Genomic DNA, 26963 nt, shown 5'->3' with positions numbered 1-26963 from the left:
ATTTTGTGAAGATACAATAAATAAAATATGAAATAAAAAAAAAGATTTTTCTTCCCAATAAAAATAATATGTTTTACGTTTATTTAAAAATTTATTTTGACATAAAACAGCTGTTGTTTAAAGACTTAGCAAGTCTTTGATTATTCGTTAGCAAACGTCAAAGACTTGCTAAGTCTTTAACAACAGCTGTTTTGTATAAAATTAAATTTGTAAATAAACGTGAAACAACTAATAAAAGTTTTGTATGGGAAAAAATAAAATTAATTAATTCCACATTTTGTTCTTTTTATGATTTGAGGGAAAAAACTTAAATTGAAATGTCAAGAAATGCATCAGAGTTGATTTTTTATAAATATTTGGCAATACACAACCACCGCTATCGGCAATAACATGTGAAATTTTGTTCCAATGAAATATCCAATTCCCTCGAAGGGAAAATTGCTATCGGGAATATCACGATGAACTTTACATTCACAATAGTTGATTTTGTTCGTAACAGCTGTTTATTGTTTAAAAAATTCCATCTAAAAATTTCTCAACAAGGGGAAATTTTTCACGCGAACAAAGTTGATGAACGATAAAAGGAAAAGGGAAAATATTTCATGTGAAATATTGATTCGCGATAGGGGTGAACATTTTTCAGAGTGGAATTTCAAAGTGGCTAAAAATGCATTATAAATAAACTCATCGCTAACTATCTTCTAAGCCTAATCGGTCTGCTAGTTAGCAGATCGTTGTGTGCAATGTATACACAGTGGCTAATTTTTCGTTATAGATATGGCCGTTAATGTATTAACTATTTTTGATATATTTTATGAATATAAAACTGCGATTAATCGCGATTAATGGATATTTTCCAAAAAATTCGTTATTTCTGTTATGTATTCTAACTTCTTCTCCTTTTTTTGTGTGTATATTTTAAATTTGTTTCATTTTATTACTTGTTATTTAATATGACTGTTTAATTTTTTTTCAATTTAAGATAATAATTATTTTAATTAATTATTTAATTAATTTATAGAATTTTTTTTTTACAACATTATAAGATTTTTATTTACTTATTGTGTCTTATTTTCCAGTTTTAGAAAATATTCTTTTAGGGTTTTTTCTTTTCGACAAATTTTCTTGTATTTATTGAACAGAATAAGTGTTTAATTTCCAAAACTTTTCAAAAATGTTCACGGACAACTTATCGCTTCAACACTTATGTGCTGTTTTTATAATACAAGCGAGTACTTTGAGTAGAAATTTTACATATATTTTGTTTTTCTTACAATAACAAAACAGATGTAAAATTACCACTCAAAGTACTTGCTTGTATTATAAAAACAGCACATTAGTATCGTTTTTTTTTTTTTCAATTGACACTCAACAAACTCTGACATGTAGTTTTGTCTTCTGAACACAATTTTTGTATTTATTGAACAGAATAAGTGTTTAATTTCCAAAACTTTTCAAAAATGTTCACGGACAACTTATCGCTTCAACACTTATGTGCTGTTTTTATAATACAAGCGAGTACTTTGAGTAGAAATTTTACATATATTTTGTTTTTCTTACAATAACAAAACAGATGTAAAATTTCCACTCAAAGTACTTGCTTGTATTATAAAAACAGCACATTAGTATCGTTTTTTTTTTTCAATTGACACTCAACAAACTCTGACATGTAGTTTTGTCTTCTGACTCTTTTCTGATTGGTAGAATACCATACGGTACAAAATCATGCATCGTAAAAAGAAGTGCGGTAACATCTCGTACATTCCATTCTATAGAAGCGTTATCGTTTTAGGGGGTTATTTTATTAAACTTTTGTGGAATCAATATGCGGTTAGGATTTGTTGTTTGAATTTCACACGAGTTACATTTCAATTATTTGTTCTTGAAATATAACAGGTACATATATCATCAACTAACATATGTAACATTTCGAAATAATTTTTTTTTGTAAAGAAGAATATATTGAGGGTCGCGTACCCTCAATTGAAAACCGTTGGTCTACATTAAATATTTTTTCGTGTTATAAACAAAATTTTCTTAATATAATAGTAAGTGTAGTATACAATTTCTTGTAAAATAAAATTTAAATGTTTTTCTTTTTTTCTATTTTCAGACTAATAAAAGATTTTTATTTGCTTGGCCGAGGCGAATTGTTTTTAGAATTTATTCGTCAAACTTATATAATTAATAAAGATGCTGATAATGAAAATAAACTTCGAGATTTCGTCAAAGCATTTGAGGTCAGTTACAATAAAAAACCACACGGAAAGAATTATTGCTAAAATATTTGTTTTTTTCTTTTCTTCTTTATTTTCCTATTTTTGTTTTATACCCTACACCACCATAATGGGGAGGGTATATTGGGTTTGTCCAGATGTTTGTAACGTGCAAAAACATTGTCCCAAAACCCACCTTAAAATATAACGATCGACTCAGAATCACACTCGTGAGTCGATTACACGATGTCCGTCCGTCCGTCTGTCTGGTAGTCCATGTAAACCTTGTGCGCAAATTACAGGTCGCAATTTTTATGATATTGCGATAAAATTTGGCACATACATATATTTTTCCAAAATTTCTTGTTTGAATTCACAAATTTTGTCCTAATTCAAACAAAATTTTGTCTGATTGTGTAAATTTCTTTATTGAATCTGAAATTTAATTCATTCTATTTTACATTTCTAAGACGAGTTATATTAATATAACTTATAACTTATTTGTACTGATGTACATAGTCAGATTTTCACATTTTTAGTCAATGAGTTAGTGAATTAACAAGACGCGCAAAAAATTCAAAATAAATAATAATCTATAGCATTTCTATAAAATATATGTTAAATAAAACTATTTATACTTTCACATTTTTATTATATTACTAGCTATTAACCCGCTACTTCGTTAGCGAAGCTAATGCAAGTGAGAAAATTCATGTTTAATTTGTTAAAGCACGGATTTGGGAATTAGCTTGTTATTACAAAAAGTATTATATGTCATCGCAAACCTGTATATGGGCATTTCCTACGATTAGTCAACCAGAATCGAAAAATAAAATGTTGATAATCACTGTGTTTTATTAAAGATATTTTAATATAATTTTCAACATATAATTTTTTTCGGCCCAAGGACGAAGCCTATTGAAACTGACTGAAATCGGTTCATTATTTCACCTAGTCTCCATGTAAATATCCTCCCGAAATTGACTTTATCGGTCATAAATATTTAATTTATGTAGGTATCTACACAAATATTGTTCCAAATAAGTTTTATATATGGGCATTTCCTCCGATTAGTCAACCAGGATCGAAAAATAAAAAGTTGATAATCATCGTGTTTTATTGAAGATATTTCGATAAAATTTGGTACATATAATTTCACCATTATTTCACATAGCCTCCATACAAATGTCCGTACGAAATTGGACTTTATCGATCATAAATATTGAATTTATATACAGTGACTCTCATAAATATTCGGTTTTTTTATTCGAGTTATTAAAAGTCAACAAAATTAATAGAAAATAATAAAAAACCGGTGATATTATTTTTTTTATTCATAAGACATATTAAGAGATCAAAAAAAACTTATTTCAGAATTCTGAATATTGAACAAACACCATAAACAAAGACAAGAAAACGTAAATAATTCACACTTCATTAATGTTCTGTTTTTTTTTGCACATATAACATTATTGTTTAAATACAAATTTAAAAAAATAATTTAATATCTGGTATATATTTGGCATATTATAAAAATAAATTCCAAGTAATCAACACTGATTTTATCCCATTCTTCCTGCAGACTTTTTGTGAGTTCGTTTTTCGAAGAAAGGGGATTTCCACGGACTCGGCACACAGTGGATTATATAAGGTGTATGCATCTCATATATGATTTTTGCAAATGATTGAAATTAACCATAAAACAACTTGTATCGTAAAGTTAAGATGTCAAGCAATAATTTTTTGCAGAAATTATACACAGAGAAAACAGATTCGTGATAGCAACCGAATTTGTTGCCAATCGAATGATTCTATCTTAGTGACCGAGTTTTACAGTTGTGACTACAATATTTTGTAAGGGGTAACTAAAGTTTGGTTGCCTGAACTGAAATTCTTCTTTATCAACTGACTTTCTGTTGTTAGAACTGAAAAATTCTATGTGTGCAACCGAATCATTCGATTGGCAACAAATTCGGTTGCTATCACGAATCTGTTTTCTCTGTGTAGTTATTATATCAACAGAAGTATTCGAAAATGGCGACAGAATACACTACTTTCCACTTTAAAGATTTGGGGAGTTAAAATTATACCTTATTCAAGGGCGTATTTTTAATATTTATAATTATTTTTTTCAGAATTGTTATAACTTGTTGGAAAGGATAACTTGTCCAGATTCTATATTTGTAAAGAGTTTTGTATATATTGTTAGCATATTTGAAATTTATTAATTTAAAATATATAATGTTTTTTGGATTACCTACGCAACTTTGACTAAGAGTTTAACTACTGTTTAACATAGAATTATAGTATAACTTATTATCTAAAATATATATCAAAAAAAAGCTGCCTTTTGCTGCCTATAAACAAATGGCATGCAAAAATGTTGAGCAACTCAGAAATTTAAGAAAAAAAAAATGATCAACTTTTTTTGATTTTAGTTGCTTTTCATAGCTTATTTTGCTATGATACGTTATACAAATTTATAACTATGTATAAAGTAAATTCAATTCTTAACAAAACTGTTTTTCAACTTTTTTAACAGGGTGAAAATTGTAAAATGTATTCAACTTTTCATTAACACCTTTTATAATATTTTCTCCCTCAGCGCATATGAATAAAAAAACTAAAAACTAAGTATAAAAAAAATGTTTGTACAATCTTTAATTTACAAGTAATTTTTTTCGAAAAAGTTTAATAACTTTTGCAAATATAAACTGATTTTAACAAGTAATGTCTCATTAGGTTTTCATAAAAAAAATTAAAATAACGAAAAAAATAAAAAAATGCTAAACTTTTTATAAAAACATACATAATTTCATGAAATATTCACACATTTTGAAAGATTAATTCGATGTCTCTCCATAATTGTTTAAAATTTTGAAATCGGTCTAAAAATATGTAAGTAAGAGTTACTTGAGTACTATTACTTTTATACAAAAACTCAAAAAAAAATCAAAAATGTATTTTTAACCGTTCATAACTTTTTTTTTAAATTTCGATTTTTATGATTAAAAATATATATTAAAGCTTAAAGTCCCAACTATTTAACAAAAGAAAAATCTTAAAAAAATCCTCATCCATTCAAGTGTTACACTGTGCGGCGATCTAAATAGTCCCATACATTTTCTATGGGCTTCATGTCTGGGGACTGTGCATTACTTTTGGACAATTATAAAGCAACCACTGTTCAAATAAACTTCCTTGATCATAATGCCTTCGATTAATACCAGTTTCCCAACCCCTTTCGCTGATATGCAGCCGCAAACCATTACACTTCTTTCTCCATGCTTAACTATTGCAATAATCTTTTTTCCTTTTAACTCCTAATTTGGCTTCCGCCACACCATAGTTTTTCCAGCACTTCCAAATAACTTAAATTTGCTTTCATCGAGAAAATAACGTCTTCCCACCAATTTACATCTTTTTTTATATCCTCCTCAGTAAATTTTAACCGATTATTCAAAGGCCATATTTTCGGAAAAAAAGCCATTAAATTGACGAAATGCTTTCTTCGGGCAATACGGCCGTTGAAGCCTTATTTGTTAATGGCGTGACTTATTGTTGCTTCTGAAACTGTCTTTCCAAATTCCGCCTAAACTTCAGTAACAATTTTTGGGGCATTTAAGCGTGGGTAAGATCTGATTTTTCTAACAAAACGGAGCCCTTGAAAATCACTAATTTTCTTTGCTCTAACTAAGTATTTTTTCCTTTTCAACCTATCGCGGTTTTTATAAAAATAAACTTGAGAATGACAATGTTTATTCAGCTAACATTATTTCTCTGCATATTTATATAAATTATTTGTAAAATTGGGATACACTCATTAATTAACATAAATATGCAGATTTACAGCGGTGAATTTTATGGTAATACTAAAAAATCGAATATTATTGAACCATGCATTTCTGTAGTATTTTAGTTTCTTATTAATATTAATTAAAACAAATTAGTAGAAAGTGAGATCTAAATATGTACCTTTAAATAAAAAAATAAACATTAACAAGATGTCATTATATTCATTGAGAATTTTCGGTTATTAGAAACTGATATATAAAAACCGAATACTAATGAGAGTCACTGTAGGTATCTACACAAATATTGTTCCAAATAAGTTTTATATATACTGAATTCATGTCACCAAATTTTATTATGATCGGGCCATAATTAGTCATTGCTCCCATATAAGACCCGCTTCTGTAAATCACTTTAACTTTTATAAATCTCATAAAAATGTTGGTATAGACATAAAATTCTACATATGTAAATAACTTTCACATAGACATTAGGGTGGCCCTTAATAAACGAAAGTTGGATTTTGGACATTCTCACCCCCCAGTTTGGTGAACATTAGTAAAAAAATCATCCTGAAAAAAATTTTAGGTAAATCGGTTGGGGATTAGACGTGCCGCAAGCCCTCTGAAGTTTTGAGATGCATTTACAAGGGGAAAAAATGCATTTTTTTCAGTTTTTGTAAAAATTTCACCATAAAAAAATTACTTTTGTAATTTATTTCAAAAGGATCGAAATGTATACGTAATTGTCGTTCTAATGAGACATAAAAAACAGAAATCGGTCAAAAAATTTTAAAGTTATTAAAAATTCGCCAGGCCATTAACGTGTCTCAGGCCACTAGAACAAGAAATGTAGGAACAAAATCATATTTTGATAAAAATGTGAAAAAATTATGAAAATATCTCTTATAGTTTTTCCGTACCTGCGATTTAAATTTTGAAATTTTTGTTAAATTTCATCAAAATCGGCCCAAAAATATACAATATTTCGAACATTTCAAAATCTTTCCAAGAGAAATTCCCTATTATATTCTTAATAAATCCCAATGAGATGATCAAAAAATTCTGAAATTTGTTTAACAAAATTTGAAAATGGAGTTTTGAAACTGTTCATAAATAAGAATAGGTTAACGGTATCCTACGAAGACAAAAACTCATATACAAGTAAATATGGACATATTTTAAGTAAAAATGAGCTTTTATTTTAATATTTATCAAAATATGTTAATTTTGTTCCTACATTTCTTGTTCTAGTGGCCTGAGACACGTTAATGGCCTGGCGAATTTTGAATAACTTTAAAATTTTTTGACCAATTTCTGTTTTTTATGTCTCATTAGAACGACAATTGCGTTCACATTTCTATTCTTTTAAATTAAATTGCAAAAGTAATTTTTTAATGTCAAAATTTTTACAAAAACTGAAAAAAATGCATTTTTTCCCCTTGTAAATGCATCTCAAAACTTCAGAGGGCTTGCGGCACATCTTAACCCCAACCGATTTACCTAAAATTTTTTCAGGATGATTTTTTTACTACTGTTCACCAAACTGGGGGGTGAGAATGGCCAAAATCCAACTTTCGTTTATTAAGGGCCACCCTAATATACATGTTAACAGAGGGTTCTAATGGGACTATTTTTACACCATATGGCCACTTGAATTTCGAATTTCAAAAAAGTACCAGACACCTGTCGGCATGTCGGCTCTTGTTTTGATTAAAGGCGAACGCATTTAAAATTTATACAAATTATACATACATATTTTATTATAAATCAATTTTCTTTGCAACTTGTAATTTGTATTAATTTTCAGCTTTTTAGTTTTGTTTACATTTGCAACCATATGTTTTAAACATATTTTTAATGTTGATATTTTTTACTGGACATATTAATCGCAAAAATTTAAAAAATTGCATTTTTCCCTTGTTATAGTATCTCAAAACTTCAGAGGGCTTGCGACACGCCTTAACCCCAACCGATTTACCTAAAAAAATTTTCAGTATGATTTTTTTTTCCAATGTTCACCAAATTGGCGGGTGAAACTGGTAAAAATTCAACTTTTGTTTATAGTCACATTATATTTGGTTTTATTTGAAACCTAAACTTCCTTTGATAAACATTTTAGATAGTAGAGGACACACATAATGAAACTATTAAAAATTAAAATTAAATTCCGCATAATTGTAGAAGTCTAGGCTAAATCTTACTAATGATTCATATTCAATAATGAATTAATTGAAATTGCCCTTTTCATTAACAATAAAAGTAAAACATGTAAGCTATAATGAGAATCTGTATCAAAGCGGACAACAGTTGGAAGATCTATCTACGTTTTGATAGGGATTCTCATAATACTCCCGTTACGTTACTGCAAAAATTACACCAAAGCAGTTTAAGCAAGTACTTTGGCAATATTATTTCTTAGATCGTAAATATCTAGCTGGGTTTACCTTTTCTTTTTATGATACATTACAGTCGGCAGCACATGGAGTTGGTGTATCTGAAGACCTGGAACAATTTTCTCTCTGTATTCCGAAGTCCCCCTTCGATTCGGATGAGCCACAAGAATTTGGTTATCTGCAATTAGTACATCTACAATACAAAATCAATTGGCCCTTGCATTTACTGTTCTCGCCCAAGGTACTCGAACGCTACAATATACTTTTCAGATTTTTGTTGCTGATAAAGAAAATGCAATATGAATTACACATGCTGTGGTGCCAACATACAAGAGAAACTAAGCTTAATAAGCATCAAAACATTAAAGTAATGCATTTAAGAAATGAATTAATGTTTTTCGTCGATAACTTGCAGTATTACATACAAGTCGATGTACTTGAAAGTAAGTAAATTCAAACTGATATAAAATAACATAAAATAAACTTCACATTATCTGCTTTTACATAGAGCAAGTTTTCTTGCGCAAGTCTAGAGTTTATAGGAGAGATTTATTGTATCTTCACAAAATAATGTGAACTATCAATAATTTGTTCAAATCTTAAATTTAAATATTATTTTTTATTTACGTCCCACCACAGTTGGACGAAAAATTATGTTTAATTTATAGATCCTATCATCAGCGCAGGTCTGTTGGATTCCTTCTTCTTAGTCGGATGTAGCCATTACTTCTCATTAATGTTCGTGCAAGTGGGTTTGGGTGAACTTCTAAATTTTTCAAATATGACTCCGCTTGTTTTTATACCCTACACCACCATAGTGGGGAGGGTATTATGCGTTTGTGCAGATGTTTGTAACGCCCAAAAATATTAGTCTAACACCCACCTTAAAGTATACCGATCGACTTAGAATCACTTTCTGAGTCGATTAAACGATGTCCGTCCGTCCGTCCGTCTGGTTGGCTGTCCATGTAAACCTTGTGCGCAGAGTACAGGTCGCAATTTTGAAGGTATTTCGATCAAATTTGGTACATATTACTTTTTCGGCCCATGGACGAAGCCTATTGAAACTGGCTGAAATCGGTCCATTATTTCACCTAGCCCCCATACAAATGTCCCCTCGAAATTGGACTTTATCGGTCATAAAAGTTTAATTTATCTATGTATCTACACAAATTTCTGTTCAAATAAGTTTTATATATACGAAATTCATGTCACCAAATTTTGTTACGATCGGTCCATAATTAATCATAGCTCCCACATAGACCCGCTTCCGAAAATCACTTTAACGTGCATAAATCGCTTAAAAATTTTGGTATACACACAAAATTCAACATAGTTAACTTTAATATAGACATAAATAACACGACCTAATTTTATAGTGATCGGTCCATAATTGGTCATAGCTCCCATATAAGGCCCACTTCCGAAAATCACTCAATAATATAAATTATTGATATTTTAAAAGAAAAATATTTTTACTCATTTACTTGGTGTAGGGTATTATATGGTCGGGCTTGACCGACCATACTTTCTTACTTGTTTTATTTCATTTTTCACCAGGGAGACACCTAGGTCCTTATGAATGTTAATATTTCTCACATACCAAGGCGCTGCTGTTATCATTCGTAATATTTTATTTTGGAATCTTTGAATTTTTTCAATATTAGAAGCTGAGGCCGTGTCCCATAATTGAATTCCATAGCACCATATGGGTTTTATTATTGAGCTGTACAGCGAAAGTTTGCAATCTAAACTCAATCTCGAGTTTTTACCAATTAGCCAGTAAATTTGTAGTAATTTTAACTTCATTTGAGTCAATTTCGTATCTATATGCTTTTTTCAGGTAAGACGTCGGTCTATATGCAGACCTAGATATTTAACTTCAGTTTGTTGAGGTATTATATGATTATCTATTAGGATTGGAGGGCACGATTCTCTACGCAATGTGAATGTAAGATGTATACATTTTTGCTCGTTTACTTTTATTCTCCATTGTTTTAACCACCTTTCTATGTCGAGTATATGGTCTTGTAAAAGTACAGATGCTTCTTGGGGGTTTTCATGAATGGCTAGTATAGCTGTGTCATCAGCAAAAGTTGATATGTGGGTTCGACTGTTTGTAGGCATATCAAAAGTATATAGCAAATATAGGAAGGGACCCAGTATACTTCCTTGGGGTACGCCTGCTTCAATAGGCTGTGGTGAACTTATGAAGTCTCCCTCTTTAAGAACGAACTTTCGATGACTTAAATAACTTTCTAGAAGCTTGTGTGTGTTCACTGGTAAATATTGTTTTATTTTTATCGATAATCCTTCATGCCATACTTTGTCGAAGGCTTGCGAAACGTCGATGAAGAGTGCAGAACAATATTTTTTTTCTTCAAATGTCTTGGATATGATTTGAGTGGCGTGTTCAACAGCAAGTTTTAAGTTTTGTTCAAAATTTTTGAGTGAGATATCGATATCTTCTTAGCGATTTATTTTCTGTACTGTGTGTGCTAATATATTTTCTATATTTAAACCAATTTATTTTCGTGCTAGATATTGCAGAGTGACCAGTCGGGGATACTATTTCTAGGGAGTTCAATAGAGGATCCGAGGATAATTCTAATGAAGATTTAACCTGCATTAGTTCCATTGGTAAAGTTTTTGTAACTGCAAAATCAAGGACATCGGGTATTTTGCTTGGGTCAGTAGGAAAGTATGTTGGTTCTCCGCTCGACATCACATTCAAATTCAATTTAGAAATTGTATTAAACAAAGCGCGACCGAAAGGTCGGGGTCCTAGTGATTCATAAAAATGTTCATATTTGTTTTCAGTAATCGAAAACCTTGGAGGTGAATATATCGACGAAATTAATAGGTTTCTGTAGCAATCATCCAAACAGATTGTCGTAGCTTGAAGATAATCTTCACAAATATCACACATTGAATGGTGTTTGATGCGGGTTTTAATTAAAATTCCAGAGCCTCTACATGCTCTATCTCTTGGATCATTTGTGCCATAAAAAACATATACATTTATCTTAAATAAACTTCTAGACGTCAAATGGGTTTCTGAAACTAACATTATATCAACTTCATGACTTTTAAGAAAATACTCGAGTTCGTTTTTATGTTGGCGAATGCCGTTAGCGTTCCAAAAACATATTCTTAGGCAGTTCATGGTCTGTTAAGCACAGCCTGCAATAACATTGATTGTATCTTAAGCATTTCTTACATCATATTACTCATTGAGTTTGTAAAGTTATTTACCGATTGCACAACAGTTTCTATTGTAGCTTCTAGTCTGGTAAAATTGAAAATTGGCGTTTGCTCTCTTACCTCTGGGTTCATATTTTGGTTTTGTGGTTGACGGACTTGCGTCTGAGTTTGGTTGTTTCTTAGTACATTTGCATATGTTTCTTTGTTGTCATATGTCTGCTGCAACGGGGGGTAGTTAAAATTGATGTTATTTAATGGCTGAGCGGTGAAAATCATCGGTTTATGGCTTTGTGATTTTTTAACAATTGAGTAGACAGGACAACCCCTGTAGTTCGCTGTGTGGTTACCTCCACAATTGCTGCATTTTTTCATTTTAGGATCATCCTTGGATTTGTTACATTGGGATGTGTTATGCAACTCTCCACAAATAACACATACGGGTGGCAATTTGCAATATGCCTTGGTGTGTCCATATTCTTGGCAATTCATACATTGGACGGGGCCAAATCGTTTATGTGGTTCTTCTACCGTAATTGTACGATGCAATAAGTACTTCAGGTTATATATGGGATGTGTTTCATTTTTATACCCTTCAGCTTCGTGAGAAGGGTATATATAAGTTTGTCATTCCGTTTGTAATTTCTACATTTTTCATTTCCGACCCTATAAAGTATATATATTCTGGATCCTTATAGATAGCGGAGTCGATTAAGCCATGTCCGTCTGTCTGTCTGTCTGTCTGTCTGTCTGTCTGTCTGTCTGCCTGTCTGTCTGTCTGTCTGTCTGTCTGTCCGTCTGTCTGTCTGTCTGTTGAAATCAATTTTCTGAAGGCCCCAGATATCTCCGGGATCCAAATCTTCAACAATTCTGTCAGACATACTTTCGAGAATTTTGCTATTTAAAATCAGCAAAATCCGTCCATAAATAACGGAGATATGAGCAAAAATCCGAGACAACCTCTGAAAATTTCATCAAAAAACACAATGTATTGCATGCTTTGACAAAAAAGCAACAAAACGTATGGTTGGATGTGCAGCTTTTCGTATTTTTTTTTTTGTGTTTTGTTTCTTTTGTTGTTTTTTATACAACTAAACGTTTGTTTGGTTATGTGTTGGTTTTTTTGACAAAAAAACAACAAAACGTATGTTTGGATGTGCAAGCTTTGCGTATTTTGTTTTTTTTTTTGTGTTTTGTTTCTTTTGGCTTTGTTGTTGTTTTTTATACAACTAAACTTTTGTTTGGTTGTGTGTTGGTTTTTTTGACAAAAAATCAACAAATCGTATGTTTGAATGTGCATGCTTTGCGTATTTTGTTTTTCTTATGTGTATTGTTTCTTTTGGCGTTGTTGTTGTTTTTTATTCAATTAAACGTATGTTTGGATGTGTGTTGGTTTCATTGCCTTGCGTATTTTGTTTTTTCTTTCGGTGTTCTGTTTCGTTTGGCGTTGTTGTTGTTTTTTGTGTTCTTGATAAATTTAGGATGCTGTACGCTGAAAGTGGGCAATGTACATACATACCTATATACTAATTATAAAAAATAATAATGCATCCACAACAAAGGTGAAGGGTATATAAGATTCGGCATAGCCGAATATAGCACTCTTACTTGTTTTTTTTCAGGTTTATGTCACCGGGTTCAAGTTCAACACGGAAGAGTGGTTGGGGTTTTTTTTTTCGCGATTTCTAATGTTTATCACATTTTTTGTCTTAAAACCTTTATCTTCTAAGCTTTGCTTTATTTCGAGTGGTTCAACATTACAGTCAATACCCTTTATTACAACTTGTAGACCCTTGCTTCCTTTCAGCTGATAAGTGTAAAAACTTTTCTTTTGAGTTTCAAAATCTGTTACAACCTTTCTATAATCGTTTTCACTATTGACCTATATTTTAGTTTCATGAATCGTGCCTTTCTTGATTGGGATAACGTAAAAAGAGTTCTCACCTATATCAGGCTCTTAACCAGTGAGTTTGAATTATTTTCTCTCAAGTTGTAGAGGTAATTTTATTTACTTGTTCATCTGTTTCACATTCCAGAATAGAAAAACGATTTTCATTATGTGGTCTAGCATGTTCACTATCCTTATATAATTTAGCCAAGGGTGCCGCTTTCGAAGACTTGGGACTTCGTGCCAGTTTTAATACTGTAACATACCGGTCCATTCCAACCTGTATTTGGGATTTATTATCTTTATTTAATGGTTGACTAATCTTGGGTATAGCGCCGCTTAATGGGTTAATTTTAATTGTAGTCGGTGTGGTGGATTTCGTTTCTGAAGCTGATATTGCTAGCATACTTTCAGGCGTAAATAAAGTATTTGTATTTTTTGGTAACTCCAGATTAACAGCTGTTGGGATTTCTTTTGTTTGACAATTATTAGTTGTTGACAATGCGGGGGATCAAGAACGAGCACGGTTAACAGGCTTGTAGGTTAAAAACAAGCTGTCATCTATTCTTCTGTTTGTTTTGTTTATATTTTTTTCATCTGCATTAACTGTAACGTATGCATTTCTGCCGTTTATACTTAACCTTCGCTCACTGTTCTCGTTAAAGAGACTCATTAAAGAGTAGTTGTAAATACTTTAGTTAACACTCTTGATCTATATTTAATAGTTAATGCACAAGGTTCAAAGAAAAGAATAAAGAATTTTCACTTATTTGTCTTTAAGTTCTTGTTTTGATTTTTTTTTATTTAATAATATTATTAAATTAAAAGCGTCCTTTCGCGTAATTAATAAACAGGTGTAATTTATATTTATTTTCCGAGAGAATCATTTAAAATAACAAATTAACTCGGAGTAAAAATAAAACACGTCCAATTTCAATCACTTATGGTAATTATCAATACAAAATTGAACACAGACTTGCTGTGTGTAAACAGTCGAGCAAGTTTAAAAGGGAATCGAAGAGACTTGCTTCAAGTAAACTTGCTGAGTGTAAAAGCAGAGTATATTGTATGATGGATATTGTAATACATGTCATTAATTTATAGGTCAGTTTAGTATTCTATTAAATACTATACTTAACAAGGCAGATTTTGAGCAAATTCAAAGATCACACAGCATATTTCAAGCAAATATTCTATCATTATGCTTCCTTCTAACTGATGTAAGTTTTAATAATACAATACTATTAACTTAATTAAGTACTTTTAGCTATTTTATTTTTTTATTTTTAGGAGGATGCTACCAAAGTCAGCATGCTGCAGTCGTCATCGCTACATTCAAATAATCCAGTTTATTTAATAATCAATGAGATTTTCCACATATGCGAAGACTTCTGCGCTTTAGTCGACACTCACAGAATAGATGAAATGCTAAATTCCAAGATTGATGAACTAGATGAACGGTTAGTTAATTGGATAAATAATAATTATACAGGCCTATCACACATTTTGTTCGGAATGGTTTCTATTCCGTAGTTTTTATTTCGATCGATTTCGTTTTAGGTTCTTCAGATTCCTTATAATTTATTTATTCCAAAAATAATTCATAATTCTATATTTCTGATTTAAATTTGAAAGCGTTTTTTATATTAAAACTAAAGGGAAGCTTTTGGTATAGAAATTAACTAAAATTTTGAGAAAAACCAATAATTACAAAGAAATATCAATTCCACTTTGAACACTGAAGCAAAATACGGAAATAATTCCACTTTCGATCGGAATGGAATTCTGTGACAGGCCTGATATAATAGCTAAAATTCGCTTAGTAAAAATGGAAAAGACAATAAATAATTATAAAATATGTTAGGTTAACTGGCCAGGTGAGTAATGTCAATATGTCTGGCGCGTTTACATTCTAAATTTGTAGCCATTCCAATGCAACCATGACAATCTTCGTACATTATAGCTGGCGCATAGTCTGATATGACTTCTTGATCATTAAGTAGTCCCTTGAACCATATTGCTTCCGTTGTTGCTAAACCAATAGCAATATATTCAGTTATATATAGAAGTGAGCGACAAAAATATTAATAGCTCGAATATCGTATTGAAACTTCTATAGTATATTCCTGCAGATATGAAAATTAATTTGACAAAAAGTGGGCGTGGTAACTTTCACTTAACGCCCACTTTATATCTATATATATAAAAGTGAATGTGTGTTTGTATGTATGTATGTTTGCTGGTTTAAAGACTATAGACTGCTAAACGGCTGACCCGATTTGCTTGAAATTTGGAAATGCATCACAGCGCTGCATTTGATGCGCATTAGAATGGTTCGGTTTCTATGGGCGAAAAAAAAGTTGAGTCAGTCACCCCCTAGAATTATAGATATGTTAATAACATTTCCAAAAATATAAAAGTTATTTTTTTGCCACGCCTAGAAATATCGCCCTTTTTGTTTTTTATATACTACGTCGCCATTTTAGTTCCGATCGTAACATATCAAACATGTTTATGACTTAACGGCAGCTACATTTTACTCTTATACGATTTTTTAATTCGACGTCATATTCTATGCGCGACTTATTATATCTCGGATCCTTCACAAAAATCAGTAATTGTGGCTATTCAAAATTTTTTTTGAATATTAATTGTATGAAATATTTACTTTTAAAATGTTAATTTTTATGCATTATCAGCTATTTTACAGATATTTTAAAGTGTTCGAATATTCATTCACAACCGTTCAAAAATTTATTTCAAAATTATTTATATTTTTAATGTCTCATATTTAAAAAGTTTTATTTTAATTCTAAATTTAAAATTTTTTTTATTTTATTTAGTAGATTTGAAAGTCTTTGTTTTATGGGACATTTGTATATTTAAAACATTTTTTAAAAAAATATATTTTACGATAAATTAGGGAAAATTGTCTACTTGTTCCTTAGAGTACTATAAAAAGTTAAATCAATAAATTATAAAGTTCACTATAAAGTTTTTAAATCATTGGTATGTGCTGTTATTCTTAATTATAATAAGTTCAAATTTCAAGTTACAAAATGCATTTCGAAGCACGTGATATTAAAAAAACTAAATTACCAACAAACCGCCAAGTTATTCAGTATTTTTTATATTTAAAGTCAACCGGCACTGTTATTGTTAATAAAAATCAAAGTTTGCCGAGATATATTCAAGAAGTGATAAAAGTGATAAGTAATTTATGAAAAAGGGCAAACATTCCTATTATCAATAAAACATCAATAAGGAAATTGTTAGTCCTACTTCTAGATTTCAACTATGAAATTATTAAAAAACCATCAAAATTTTTTAAAAATTACTGGAACGTTTTATTTCGAATTTCAAAATGCAAGTGCCCATTAGACACAACTCCGGAATGCAGATGCAATGAAGAATTCAAAATAGCTAGCAATAGGTTATGTTTTTTTATTGACCAGTGTCGACCAAGATCTTTAAACATTGATTTTGCTGAAAATGATCCCACGGACAATATCATTGATCATGACTCAAAACTTTGTCTGGATAGACCCAACGATTTCATCATCTCTGAACGCCGAACTTACATCAACCAAAAGAAAGCAGACGCACGGCTTCAGAGAATTTACCGACCGCATCTTCAATGGTCTACCGATTCCCTCCAACGTACACAAAGCAGAGAGGAAGTTTCGGGAAACCGTCACCGCAGCAGCCGCTCGCTTCATTCCAGCTGGAAGAATATCCGTAGTGCGACCGCACTTCCCAGCAGAAGCAGCGGGACTCGCAGATGAGAGTAATGACATCCGAAGTACCAACCCTGACGACCCTAGGATCGCCCAGCTGAACCGCGATATCAGCAGGTTGGTAAATGAGGACAAGCGAAACAAATGGTTGGATCATTTGAAGAATTGCAACTTAAGTTCTGAAGTTGGCAAGTTGTGGTCCACAGTTCGGTCTCTCTCCAATCCGACAAAGAAGGATGATAGGGTCGCGATTAAGTTTGCAGATACCTCCAAATCCGACTCTAAACAGTGCGCGCGCGCTTTTTGCCGACAATTCATTGAGCACCCCGAGAGAGACAAGGCGAAAAGAAGTATTGTCCGCAAACTACACGATCTTCCAGTCTCGAACACACCACAACATTACATGGGATATCCATGCTGATGCTAAAACACCTAGGCGAGCGGGGAGTCGAGTACCTGTCAGTGAGGAACTATACCCGATGTCTCGAAAATGGTTCAAGTGATCCCATTGCTAAAACCTGGGAAAATCGCGAGTGAGGGACAATCGTACAGGCCGATTTCCCTCCTGTCACCTGTAGCGAAGACACTCGAAGCACTTTTCCTCCCCCAGCTGACCCGTCAACTACCAGCAGCTCGTCACTAGCATGGATTCCGTAAGATGCACAGTACCATCACAGCATTATCCGCCATACTCACACAGGGCTTAAACCAGCAGAGGCCTTGTGAACGGACTATCCTAGTGGCACTTGACCTGTCGAAAGCTTTCGACACTGATAGTGAACTGTACATACGTGGAGTTTAGAGACAAATGCTCAAAACCCCATAGAGTTAAACAAGGAGTCCCTCAGGGCGGGGTCCTGTCACCACTCCTGTTTAACTTCTACCTCTCTAAACTCCCAGTGCCCCCACAGGGCGTGGAGATAATCTCATATGCGGACGACTGTACTATATTGGCAACAGGTCACAACGTTGATGAGCTTTGCGGTATGGTAAATGGTCTCAATGAAATCCACAATTTCTTCACTGCGTGTAACCTGCAGTTATCACCAACGAAGTCATCGGCAACGCTCTTCACCACCTGGACGAAGGAGATAAAACTGAACTTAGCCATCATGGTCGACGGCGTACAAATTCCGACAGTGAACCACCCGAAAATCTTGGGTGTCACTTTTGATAGCCTTTTTACCTCCTCACCTCACGCCACTGCAATCCCGCATAAACTGCGAAATAGGAACAAGATCCTCAAAGCACTAGCCGGCAGTACTTGGGGCATGGACAAAGAAACCTTGCTAGCTACCTACGAAGACGGTCAGTGGTCAATAGTGTTGCCAAAACGGCGGTTTTTCAGCTAGATCTGGAGGTATTTTTCGTCGTTAGCGGGTATTTTTCGGAAAAAACCGCTAAGTGGTTTTTCTAGCTGCAAAATATTTTCAGTTGGTGGTTTTTAGCTCTTTTTTATATCTTGTATTTATTTAACCCTAGATTCATGCAGACCTAGTATCTGCAGAGGTAGGAAAAAACCACCTTGGTGGACTTCCGAGATAGCGAACACTCGTAGAGAGTGTCGCAAACTTTTCAATGAGGCCAAGAGACTGGGCAACTGGTCTGTTTACAAGTCCTCTGTGAATAAATTCAAGAACCTGGTTAGGAACGCGAAGCGCAAATCCTGGAGGTCCTTCTGTAGCGGCGTGGAAGGTTCCTCTGAGACGAGTCGCTTGCGCAGGATCTTGTCATCTTCGGCCGCTGTCCCGAGTTATATTCAGAAATCGAGCGACAGCTGGACTACTAGCGGAAAGGAAACCCTAGAGGTTTTGATGGACGCTCATTTCCCTGGCAGTGTTCCCCTATCTGAGGGTAACACTGCGATATCTTATACTTTGCCTTTTGAAGTCACAATTCTCATAAATGAGGAGAGACTAAAATGGGCCCTGCGTAGCTTTGACCCATATAAATCTCCGGGTCCTGATGGCATCATTCCGGCGGATCTGCAACGGAATGAGGATTTAATTATTCCCTGGTTGACTCGTATATACTCGGCCTGCTTGGCTTGGTCATATATTCCGGAGTCGTGGACCAGATGTACGGTGGCCTTCATTCCCAAGGGAGGGAAGGCATCTCATACTAGACCCAAGGACTTTAGGCCTATTAGCCTATCGTCCTTCCTCTTGAAAACTATGGAAAGGTTGATCGATCTACACCTTCGTTCATCGATTAACCCGAACCGACTATCCATGTCTCAACATGCCTATATGAAAGGTAGATCTGTTGAGACTGCTTTACATTCGCTTGTGGGATTCGTAGAAAAATCACTCGAGCATAAGGAATATGCATTGGTGGCCTTCTTGGATATTGAGGGGGCCTTTAACAATGTGACGCCAGAGACGATCCTTTCGGCTCTAGGGGGTCTGGATATAGATCAATCTATTATCTGCTTCATAGGTAGACTTCTGACTAATAGAGTCATTATCTCTTCTATGGGAACTGCTACTATTTTTAGATTAGCGAATCGGGGCACTCCACAGGGGGGGGTTTTATCTCCACTCTTGTGGAATCTTGCCATCAATATGTTACTCATGAAATTGGATTCCATGATGTGCAAAACTGTTGCATATGCTGATGATGTTGCCGTAGCTGTTTCTGGAAAACACTTGGACACATTATCACAATGCCTGCAAACTTCACTCAGTACACTCAGCCAGTGGAGCACTGCAAGTGGACTAGGTGTGAACCCTGGGAAAACGGAGCTTGTGCTGTTCTCCAGAAGGTACAAAATCCCTCCGTTCCCATTACCGCGCCTTAACGGTGTGGAACTTAAACTCTCGGATAGTGCTAAGTATCTGGGAATTATACTAGACTCTAAGCTGTCCTGGAGCCTTAATATTCATGCGAGAGCGTCCAAGGCGGCTGTCGCTATCTATGCCTGCAGAAGGGCCATTGGGAGTACCTGGGGAATAAGCCCTAGGAATGCGAAATGGCTTTTCGATATGGTGGTCAAGCCCATACTAATGTATGGAGCACTAGTTTGGTGGAAGGCTCTAAGTAAATCCACCTACTGTGGGATAATTGAGAGAATCCTGCGAATATCCGCACTAATGATCACGGGTGCGCTGCGCAGTACTCCGTCTCGTGCTCTGTTTGTAATGATGCACTGGCTACCGGCTGATCTGATGGCAAAACAATTGGCCATTAATTCGGCGGTTAGGTTAAGTACTGTTGGAGCATGGAGGTCTAGTTGTACTGGCCATGCGTCTATTTTGGGCGGTATATCTTATATACCTGCTAATATTGACTACTGCACTCCCTTACCCTTTATTGACAGACGCTTCTCTGTGTCATTGACGGGTGGGTCTAATTCTTCCATGGACACGTTTGTCATATACACAGATGGCTCTAAGTCTGCGGATGGGGTGGGTGGAGGCTTCTATATTCCCCATCTTCAGAAGAGGGTGTGTTTCAGGCTACATGATCAATGTAGTGTAATCCAAGCTGAGATTTCAGCGATCAAAAGGGCGGTACACTGGATGAAGTACTATAGGCTATTTGGTGTGAATATCCGAATCTGTACCGACAGTAAGCCTGCTATCAAATCCCTATCTGGCGTCTACTCGACATCCAGATTGGTACATGAATGCCGGGTATCTCTTAATGAGATGGCGAGACATTCTAACCTGGAGTTATTCTGGGTGCCTGGTCACTCTGGTGTACCTGGCAATGCTATTGCGGATGAACTGGCCAAAAGAGGCTCTCGCCTACAAATTGACGAGATCGATAACTTGGTCGGTTCACCGCTGTCTTGCTGTAAGTCAATCATACAGCGTAAATTATTTGAGTCTGCTCAACTCAGATGGTCTAACTCGACAAACTGCACGATATCGAGACTCACCTGGCCCGTTTATGACCATCGTAGGTCAATGTCCCTCACGGGGCTACCTCGGGCTAGGCTTCGAGCTCTGATGTCAGTGCTCACGGGGCATTGCTTGATAGGTGAGCATGCTAGGAGAATGAATACTCCATATAATGACTTCTGTAGAAGTTGCCATGATGAAGACGAGAATGAGACGATTGAACATCTCCTCTGTCTTTGCAGGGGTGCGGACTGCGACAATAGGTAGTCCATTTTTGCACGGCCTAGCGGATCTATCTACTCTTGATATCAGGAGGATGGATTCGTTCATTCGTGCGTCAGGTTGGTTCGGCATTGAACCCAGGTCTGACATGTGAAGAATCTCTTGAGGTTCTGAGCATGATCTTTAGGGTAACACAAAGGGACCAATTTCATGGACCCAAGTGAGCTGGCTGATAACTAGCTGCCTTCATAACCTAACCTAACCTAACCTAACCCTAGAAAGATAATCATATTTTGACATACGTTAAAGATAATCATGCGTAAAATTTACGCATACTTTTTGAAAAGCTAAATTGTGGCATTTGTTTGATTAATTTAAAATAAACTAATGTTGTTTACTTTTTTCAATATATCTGAAGTAAAAATACCCGAAATTTAAATATGTTTATATATATTTATTATCAGAAAAAACAAAAGAACAACTTCAGTAATTAACAAAACTTAAAGATAATATTTCTTAGAATACCTATCACCCGTTTTTGGGCTTAGTCAGTAATTTTAATGAATATACTAAATGAACAAAGTATTTTTTATAAAATACATATATAAAGGCTTTTAAAAATTATTCAGATTCAACTTTGACAAAGATCAATAGAATAACTCATCTGTAGTCAAGTGGTTGTCCTTTCTCACTGCTGTCATTACTAGAATCCCAACCAAAGTGCAAATTTCAACTTCGCACGTATCGCGAAATGTATCGCAGGTCAGAAATTTGCTTCTTTTCAAAGATATCTCGGCATTATTCCATTTTACGACTTCTGTAATTATATCATCCACTAAAACTTGTTGAAGTATGAAAGGCGAACATGAAGATTGCGACACATTCGTGTATTACACCTTTGAGATTTAAAAATTGTCAATGCTGAGACTCGGCCGCGTCTACTTGATTTCGATCAACAATGTCTATTCTTTCCTCTTATAGCACTCTGTGACATGGTTATTATTCGGCGAGATGCTGACGAAGAAGCTGGTTGCTCTACATTAACTTCGTATATGTACTCGCCTGCAATAGGCGTAGCCAGTTCTTCGGTCTCGATATTTTCGAAAGCTTCTTCAACATCGCTATGTACATCATTTTCGCTCTCGTGGTTTTTTATCTCGCTATCGGTTTCTGCACAAATAATCTCGTCATCAATCTTTAAAAAAGCACCTAGGATAGCATCTTCATCCAAATTCCGACGTGCCATTTTTTTCCAGTCAGGATATCGACAAATCAAAGGCTACACTATAAAATTTAACAATTTATGCACAATAAGTGGCTATAAAAAAACAAACATCACGAATATTCATAAAAATAACAATCTTGAAAGTCACTGTAAAGATAATCATGCGTAATTTTGACTCACATATCCATTATATTTCATAATTAGAAATACCTACCGCAGCGATATTTGTGTCTGATTAAAGCTCTGATCAACGAATGAGATGTGTAAAGAGTACAACGGCGAATTCATTGTTAATAAAGAGAAATAACAATATTTTGAAAGAGTATGCGTAAATTTTACGCATATTATCTTTCTAGGGTTAAGCGAAACTAAAATAATAAAATTTTACAAACATTTTTTAAGTGTACGCCGATTTTACTTTGTTGTTTTTATGATTTATCGATAAATGGTGTTTTGCACATATCTAAAAATAAATTAATCGCCTTAATGACTTAACAGAAAGACAGTTCCAAATCGAATGTTTTGAAAATTACATTAAGCCTAATAGTTATTTACGTTATCAGTTTGAAACTGAAATACGAAAATACAAATGCAATGGAAAAGGAATCAGAAATAAGACAACGATGTGTTGTACATTTATTGTGGAAATGCGGAAGTGGAGCGAGTTTTTAGTCAGCTTAATAATGTAAAGTCAAACTTTAGAACTTGTTTGCAATCTCAGATGGTTAATGGAATTTTGACAGTAAAGTATATGTATTTTAATTTAATCAAATTAATTTTTATTAAAAATTGCCTTCGTCGCCATGAAAAGTGCTGCTACGATTATGAAGTTTCATGAAAGTTTTTATATTTGGTTGATATCTCAGAAATATACTCAAAATGATAGTCTTTAATGGATTGATCTTAATTAATTTTAGTATATAACGTTTTTGGCACACATTTTAATTTAAATTTTTTTTTTTTTTTGTTTTAAAACAGTTTTGCTTGATAATTCGTTAAATAAAAATTTTTCGGTTTTAATCAGTGGTTTCTGTCGTTATTTCAAGTGCAATCTGGTGGGATATGGTCTTAAAGTTTTGGCAACTCTGGTGGTCAATTATGCTGCTCCAGTGTGGTCACCTTCGTGACATACTTTTTTCACATTTTTATTCCCTATTATGTTGTAAATAAATCCCCATGTGATGATCGAAAAATTCTGTAATTTGTTTTTAAAAATTTTAAATTGGAGTTTTGAAACTGCAGTTAAAAAAAATTTTTTTTTGGTTATACCTGCGAATAGCTTAACTGTATCCTATGAAGATAAAAACTCATATACAAGTAAATATGGATATATTTTAAGTAAGAATAAATTTTTGTTTTAATATTTCTGAAAATATGTTAATTTTGTTCCTACATTTCTTGTTCTAGTGGCCTGAGACGTTAATGGCCTGGCGATTTTTTAATAACTTTAAAATTTGTTAACCAATTTTTGTCTTTTATATCTTATTAGAACGACAATTACGTACACATTTCGATTATTTTAAATTAAATTGCAAAAGTAATTATTTAATAGCAAACATTTAATTTAATGTATATTTTTTAAATTCTGAATCTTATTCACTAAATTATTTAGTTGCAATAAATTGCGATGGAACCGTTGTAAATATAGGTTGCAAATCAGGTGTAAATGCATATATGGAAAAATATTTGCAAACACCATTACAGTGGAATGTATGCTTACTACACTTCAATGAGCTGCCACTTATCCAGCAAAAACTTTACTTACAAATAAGCCGAAAAATAAGGGGAATTTGATTCGACTACTTATTTTTCTACTGTAAGAAGTCATTATTTTTGTTCGCGATGTCCCTAAAGTAATCCTATATATTTTGGCCGGAAATAAGTTGTTTTGTTAGTAGAGTTATTTATATAATTTTGTATTTGCAAAGAAAATATAAAAAAAAAATAAGTCGCAGCCAAGAGTCGAACCATCAACCATCCGTTTGCTAGTCTGTTGTTGTATTCACTACACCACTGCTTAGTTATTCCATTGTGCGTCAAATAATGGTTTTCACACAGTAATGCAATATTCTTTTCTGTTTTTCTAAAAATAAACATGCAATAAAAAAATGGGCAAATTGAAAAAAAGTAACAGTTTTTTTTGTTTTGTTTGTTTATTTTATAGTAAAGTCTAAAAAACAAAAACAGTATACTTAAAAAGTAAGTTATTAAAAAAGACATTACTTAAGTAGCAATTGTAGCTTTGTAAGCGAAGTTTTTGCTGGGTAAGACACTGATAAATAATATACATATTTGGAAAACAAATTGGTCCGGGGATTTGGGCTGGCGAATTTGGAAGTGAATTGCTGTCATGTCACCAACATCCTGTAAGTTCATTTTAATATTCGTAATATTTTAATTATTACAAAACTGTTTTTTAGGTCGTTAATGATTTTCAGCCCATTCTGATGGATCCAAATATTCGTTATCAAGGTTGAAAAAATAAGAAATGCTAGGAGAGATTTACTTTTCTTTAAAGTTACTAATTTTAAAAGTAGTTCATGTAATAATTTAACAAGTAACAGAGCTATATTCGGCTGTGCCGAATCTTATATACCCTTCACCAATGTATACCTTAACCCTTTGTCGACCGACGGTACTTTTAAGTACCATAACAATAATAAGCTTACAAAATGAAAACAAGACATATTTTGACCATTTTTTCCCAAAAGTACTTTGAAGTATACTATCATCTTTGGAATAATATACATATATTTTTTGTCTATTGGCAAACTCGCTTACTAAGAATAACGGTGAATTATTTCATGTTCTCATTGTGATGTTTATTTATGTTGTAATCGTAAAAAATACTGTTTCGTAAAATACCATAAAATCGACTTGTAATAGAAAATATTATAAAAGTTACAAAACTAATCAATATAATAATAAAATTTAAACAAAAATCGATGAGTTTTTTTTATTTTGACTGATGCTGACCTAACAGTAAAAGGTCCCTTTCGGTACCTTTCAGGTCCTCCATATTCTCAATATTTCATAAAAAAAATAAAACTTTTTCAATGATTTAAAGCCTTGGTCCACAAGGGGTTAATATAAATACATGACCTACAGTGATGAAGGTTTGTGTATTGAAAAAAAAAAACAACAACAAACAAATGTACACTTCATATACCAACAACATGAAGAAAATCATGAAACCGGACAATCATATGTATTTACACTACGTCTGTTCAGTGAAAACTAACCAAATAAACAAGACTTGCACAATTGTATGTTGAAAAAAATAACAAAAAAAATAAAAAAAAAAATAAACCAAACGCACTCAAATACATACAAATTATGCACGTGTGTGTTTGATTTGCAATTCTCATTTCACCTGCCAACAATTACTATCCAAAAAGTGTCCCAAACGTATCATCTTGAAGTTGAAACTCATCGAATATGATATCGCTTTCTTATCGTAATAGTGTCACAGTGCGGGAAAAAACGTGCCACGCATATGATACCTACCAATTCTATCCATTTAGTGTATTATTATTATATCTAAATTTATGTCTAAAAAGTGTCCAGAGAGAAGATAATGTTTCCAATTCTGCTTCTTGCATTAAAATGGAAATATTTTATTGCAGTCCAGTTATGAAAACACTATGCATATACTTATTTACATTAAATATATATAAAATAATGATATAACTTAACATGACTTTATTTACCTTGTTTAAAAAATTCAATAGTTATTGTACTAACTCTACACTTTTGACTAACATTTTTGCGACACAAAAGAGACACATTTTAGTATACATATCGAAAATATAACTTCCAATTGCTGGCAGGGTCATTCCACATTGTAGAATGTTGTTGTTGGGTGTTTGTGCTGTTTACGTATGATCAATGTTGCCGTTTTGGTTATTTATAACCAAAATTGGTTATTTTTTTTTCTGATGTGTAGATGTGTATTTATTTTTCATTTTGGTTACTTTTTTCAAAACATTTTGTTATAGACAGATTTTTCAATATTTAATGGTGGTGCACTCTCATAAATAAATTATATCTATCGTGATTGGCAATTGAAGCCAAAACATTTGAGAAATAGTAATTATTTTAAAATATATTTACGATTTGTGTGATTTAGAGCTAGTTTCCTACTTGTCAGTTAAACTCAGCTTAACACGCTGTTTTATTAAACCTGAAACATATTTTACCGGGATTTAACCAATGATTGTGTTTCTCACTAATGGTTTGATTTTGTATAAATTGCCATACTTTTCAGTCAAATCACATTTTGTTCATATAAATATGGCAATACTTAAAATTTTATAAAAAAAAGCAACCATAACTTTTTCTTGTAAATTTTAACTTTGTAAAAGAAAAAGTGGCATTAAAGTATATAAAATGTATATTAAAAATTATATTGATGTTAATAAAGCAAATCAAAACAAAGAGCT

At 33.0% G+C, this 26963-nt stretch overlaps 1 protein-coding gene across 1 annotated transcript in view; it reads left to right on the top strand.

Annotated features, from left to right (window-relative positions):
• The window catches only part of Grip75 (gamma-tubulin complex component 4), a 113438-nt gene that overhangs the window by 77125 nt on the left and 9350 nt on the right, over positions 1–26963 (top strand). The window contains exons 6-9 of the mRNA XM_065502418.1: positions 2114–2240; positions 8480–8846; positions 14597–14712; positions 14783–14952. Of these exons, the coding sequence (XP_065358490.1) occupies positions 2114–2240; positions 8480–8846; positions 14597–14712; positions 14783–14952 (780 nt within the window). The remainder of the gene's footprint in view (positions 1–2113; positions 2241–8479; positions 8847–14596; positions 14713–14782; positions 14953–26963) is intronic.

The sequence above is a fragment of the Calliphora vicina genome, chromosome 2, assembly GCF_958450345.1.
Source record: "Calliphora vicina chromosome 2, idCalVici1.1, whole genome shotgun sequence".
In the NCBI taxonomy this organism is placed as follows: domain Eukaryota; kingdom Metazoa; phylum Arthropoda; class Insecta; order Diptera; family Calliphoridae; genus Calliphora; species Calliphora vicina.
The sequence above is the reverse complement of the archived record's forward strand: the minus strand, read 5'-3'. Positions and strand labels throughout refer to the sequence as shown.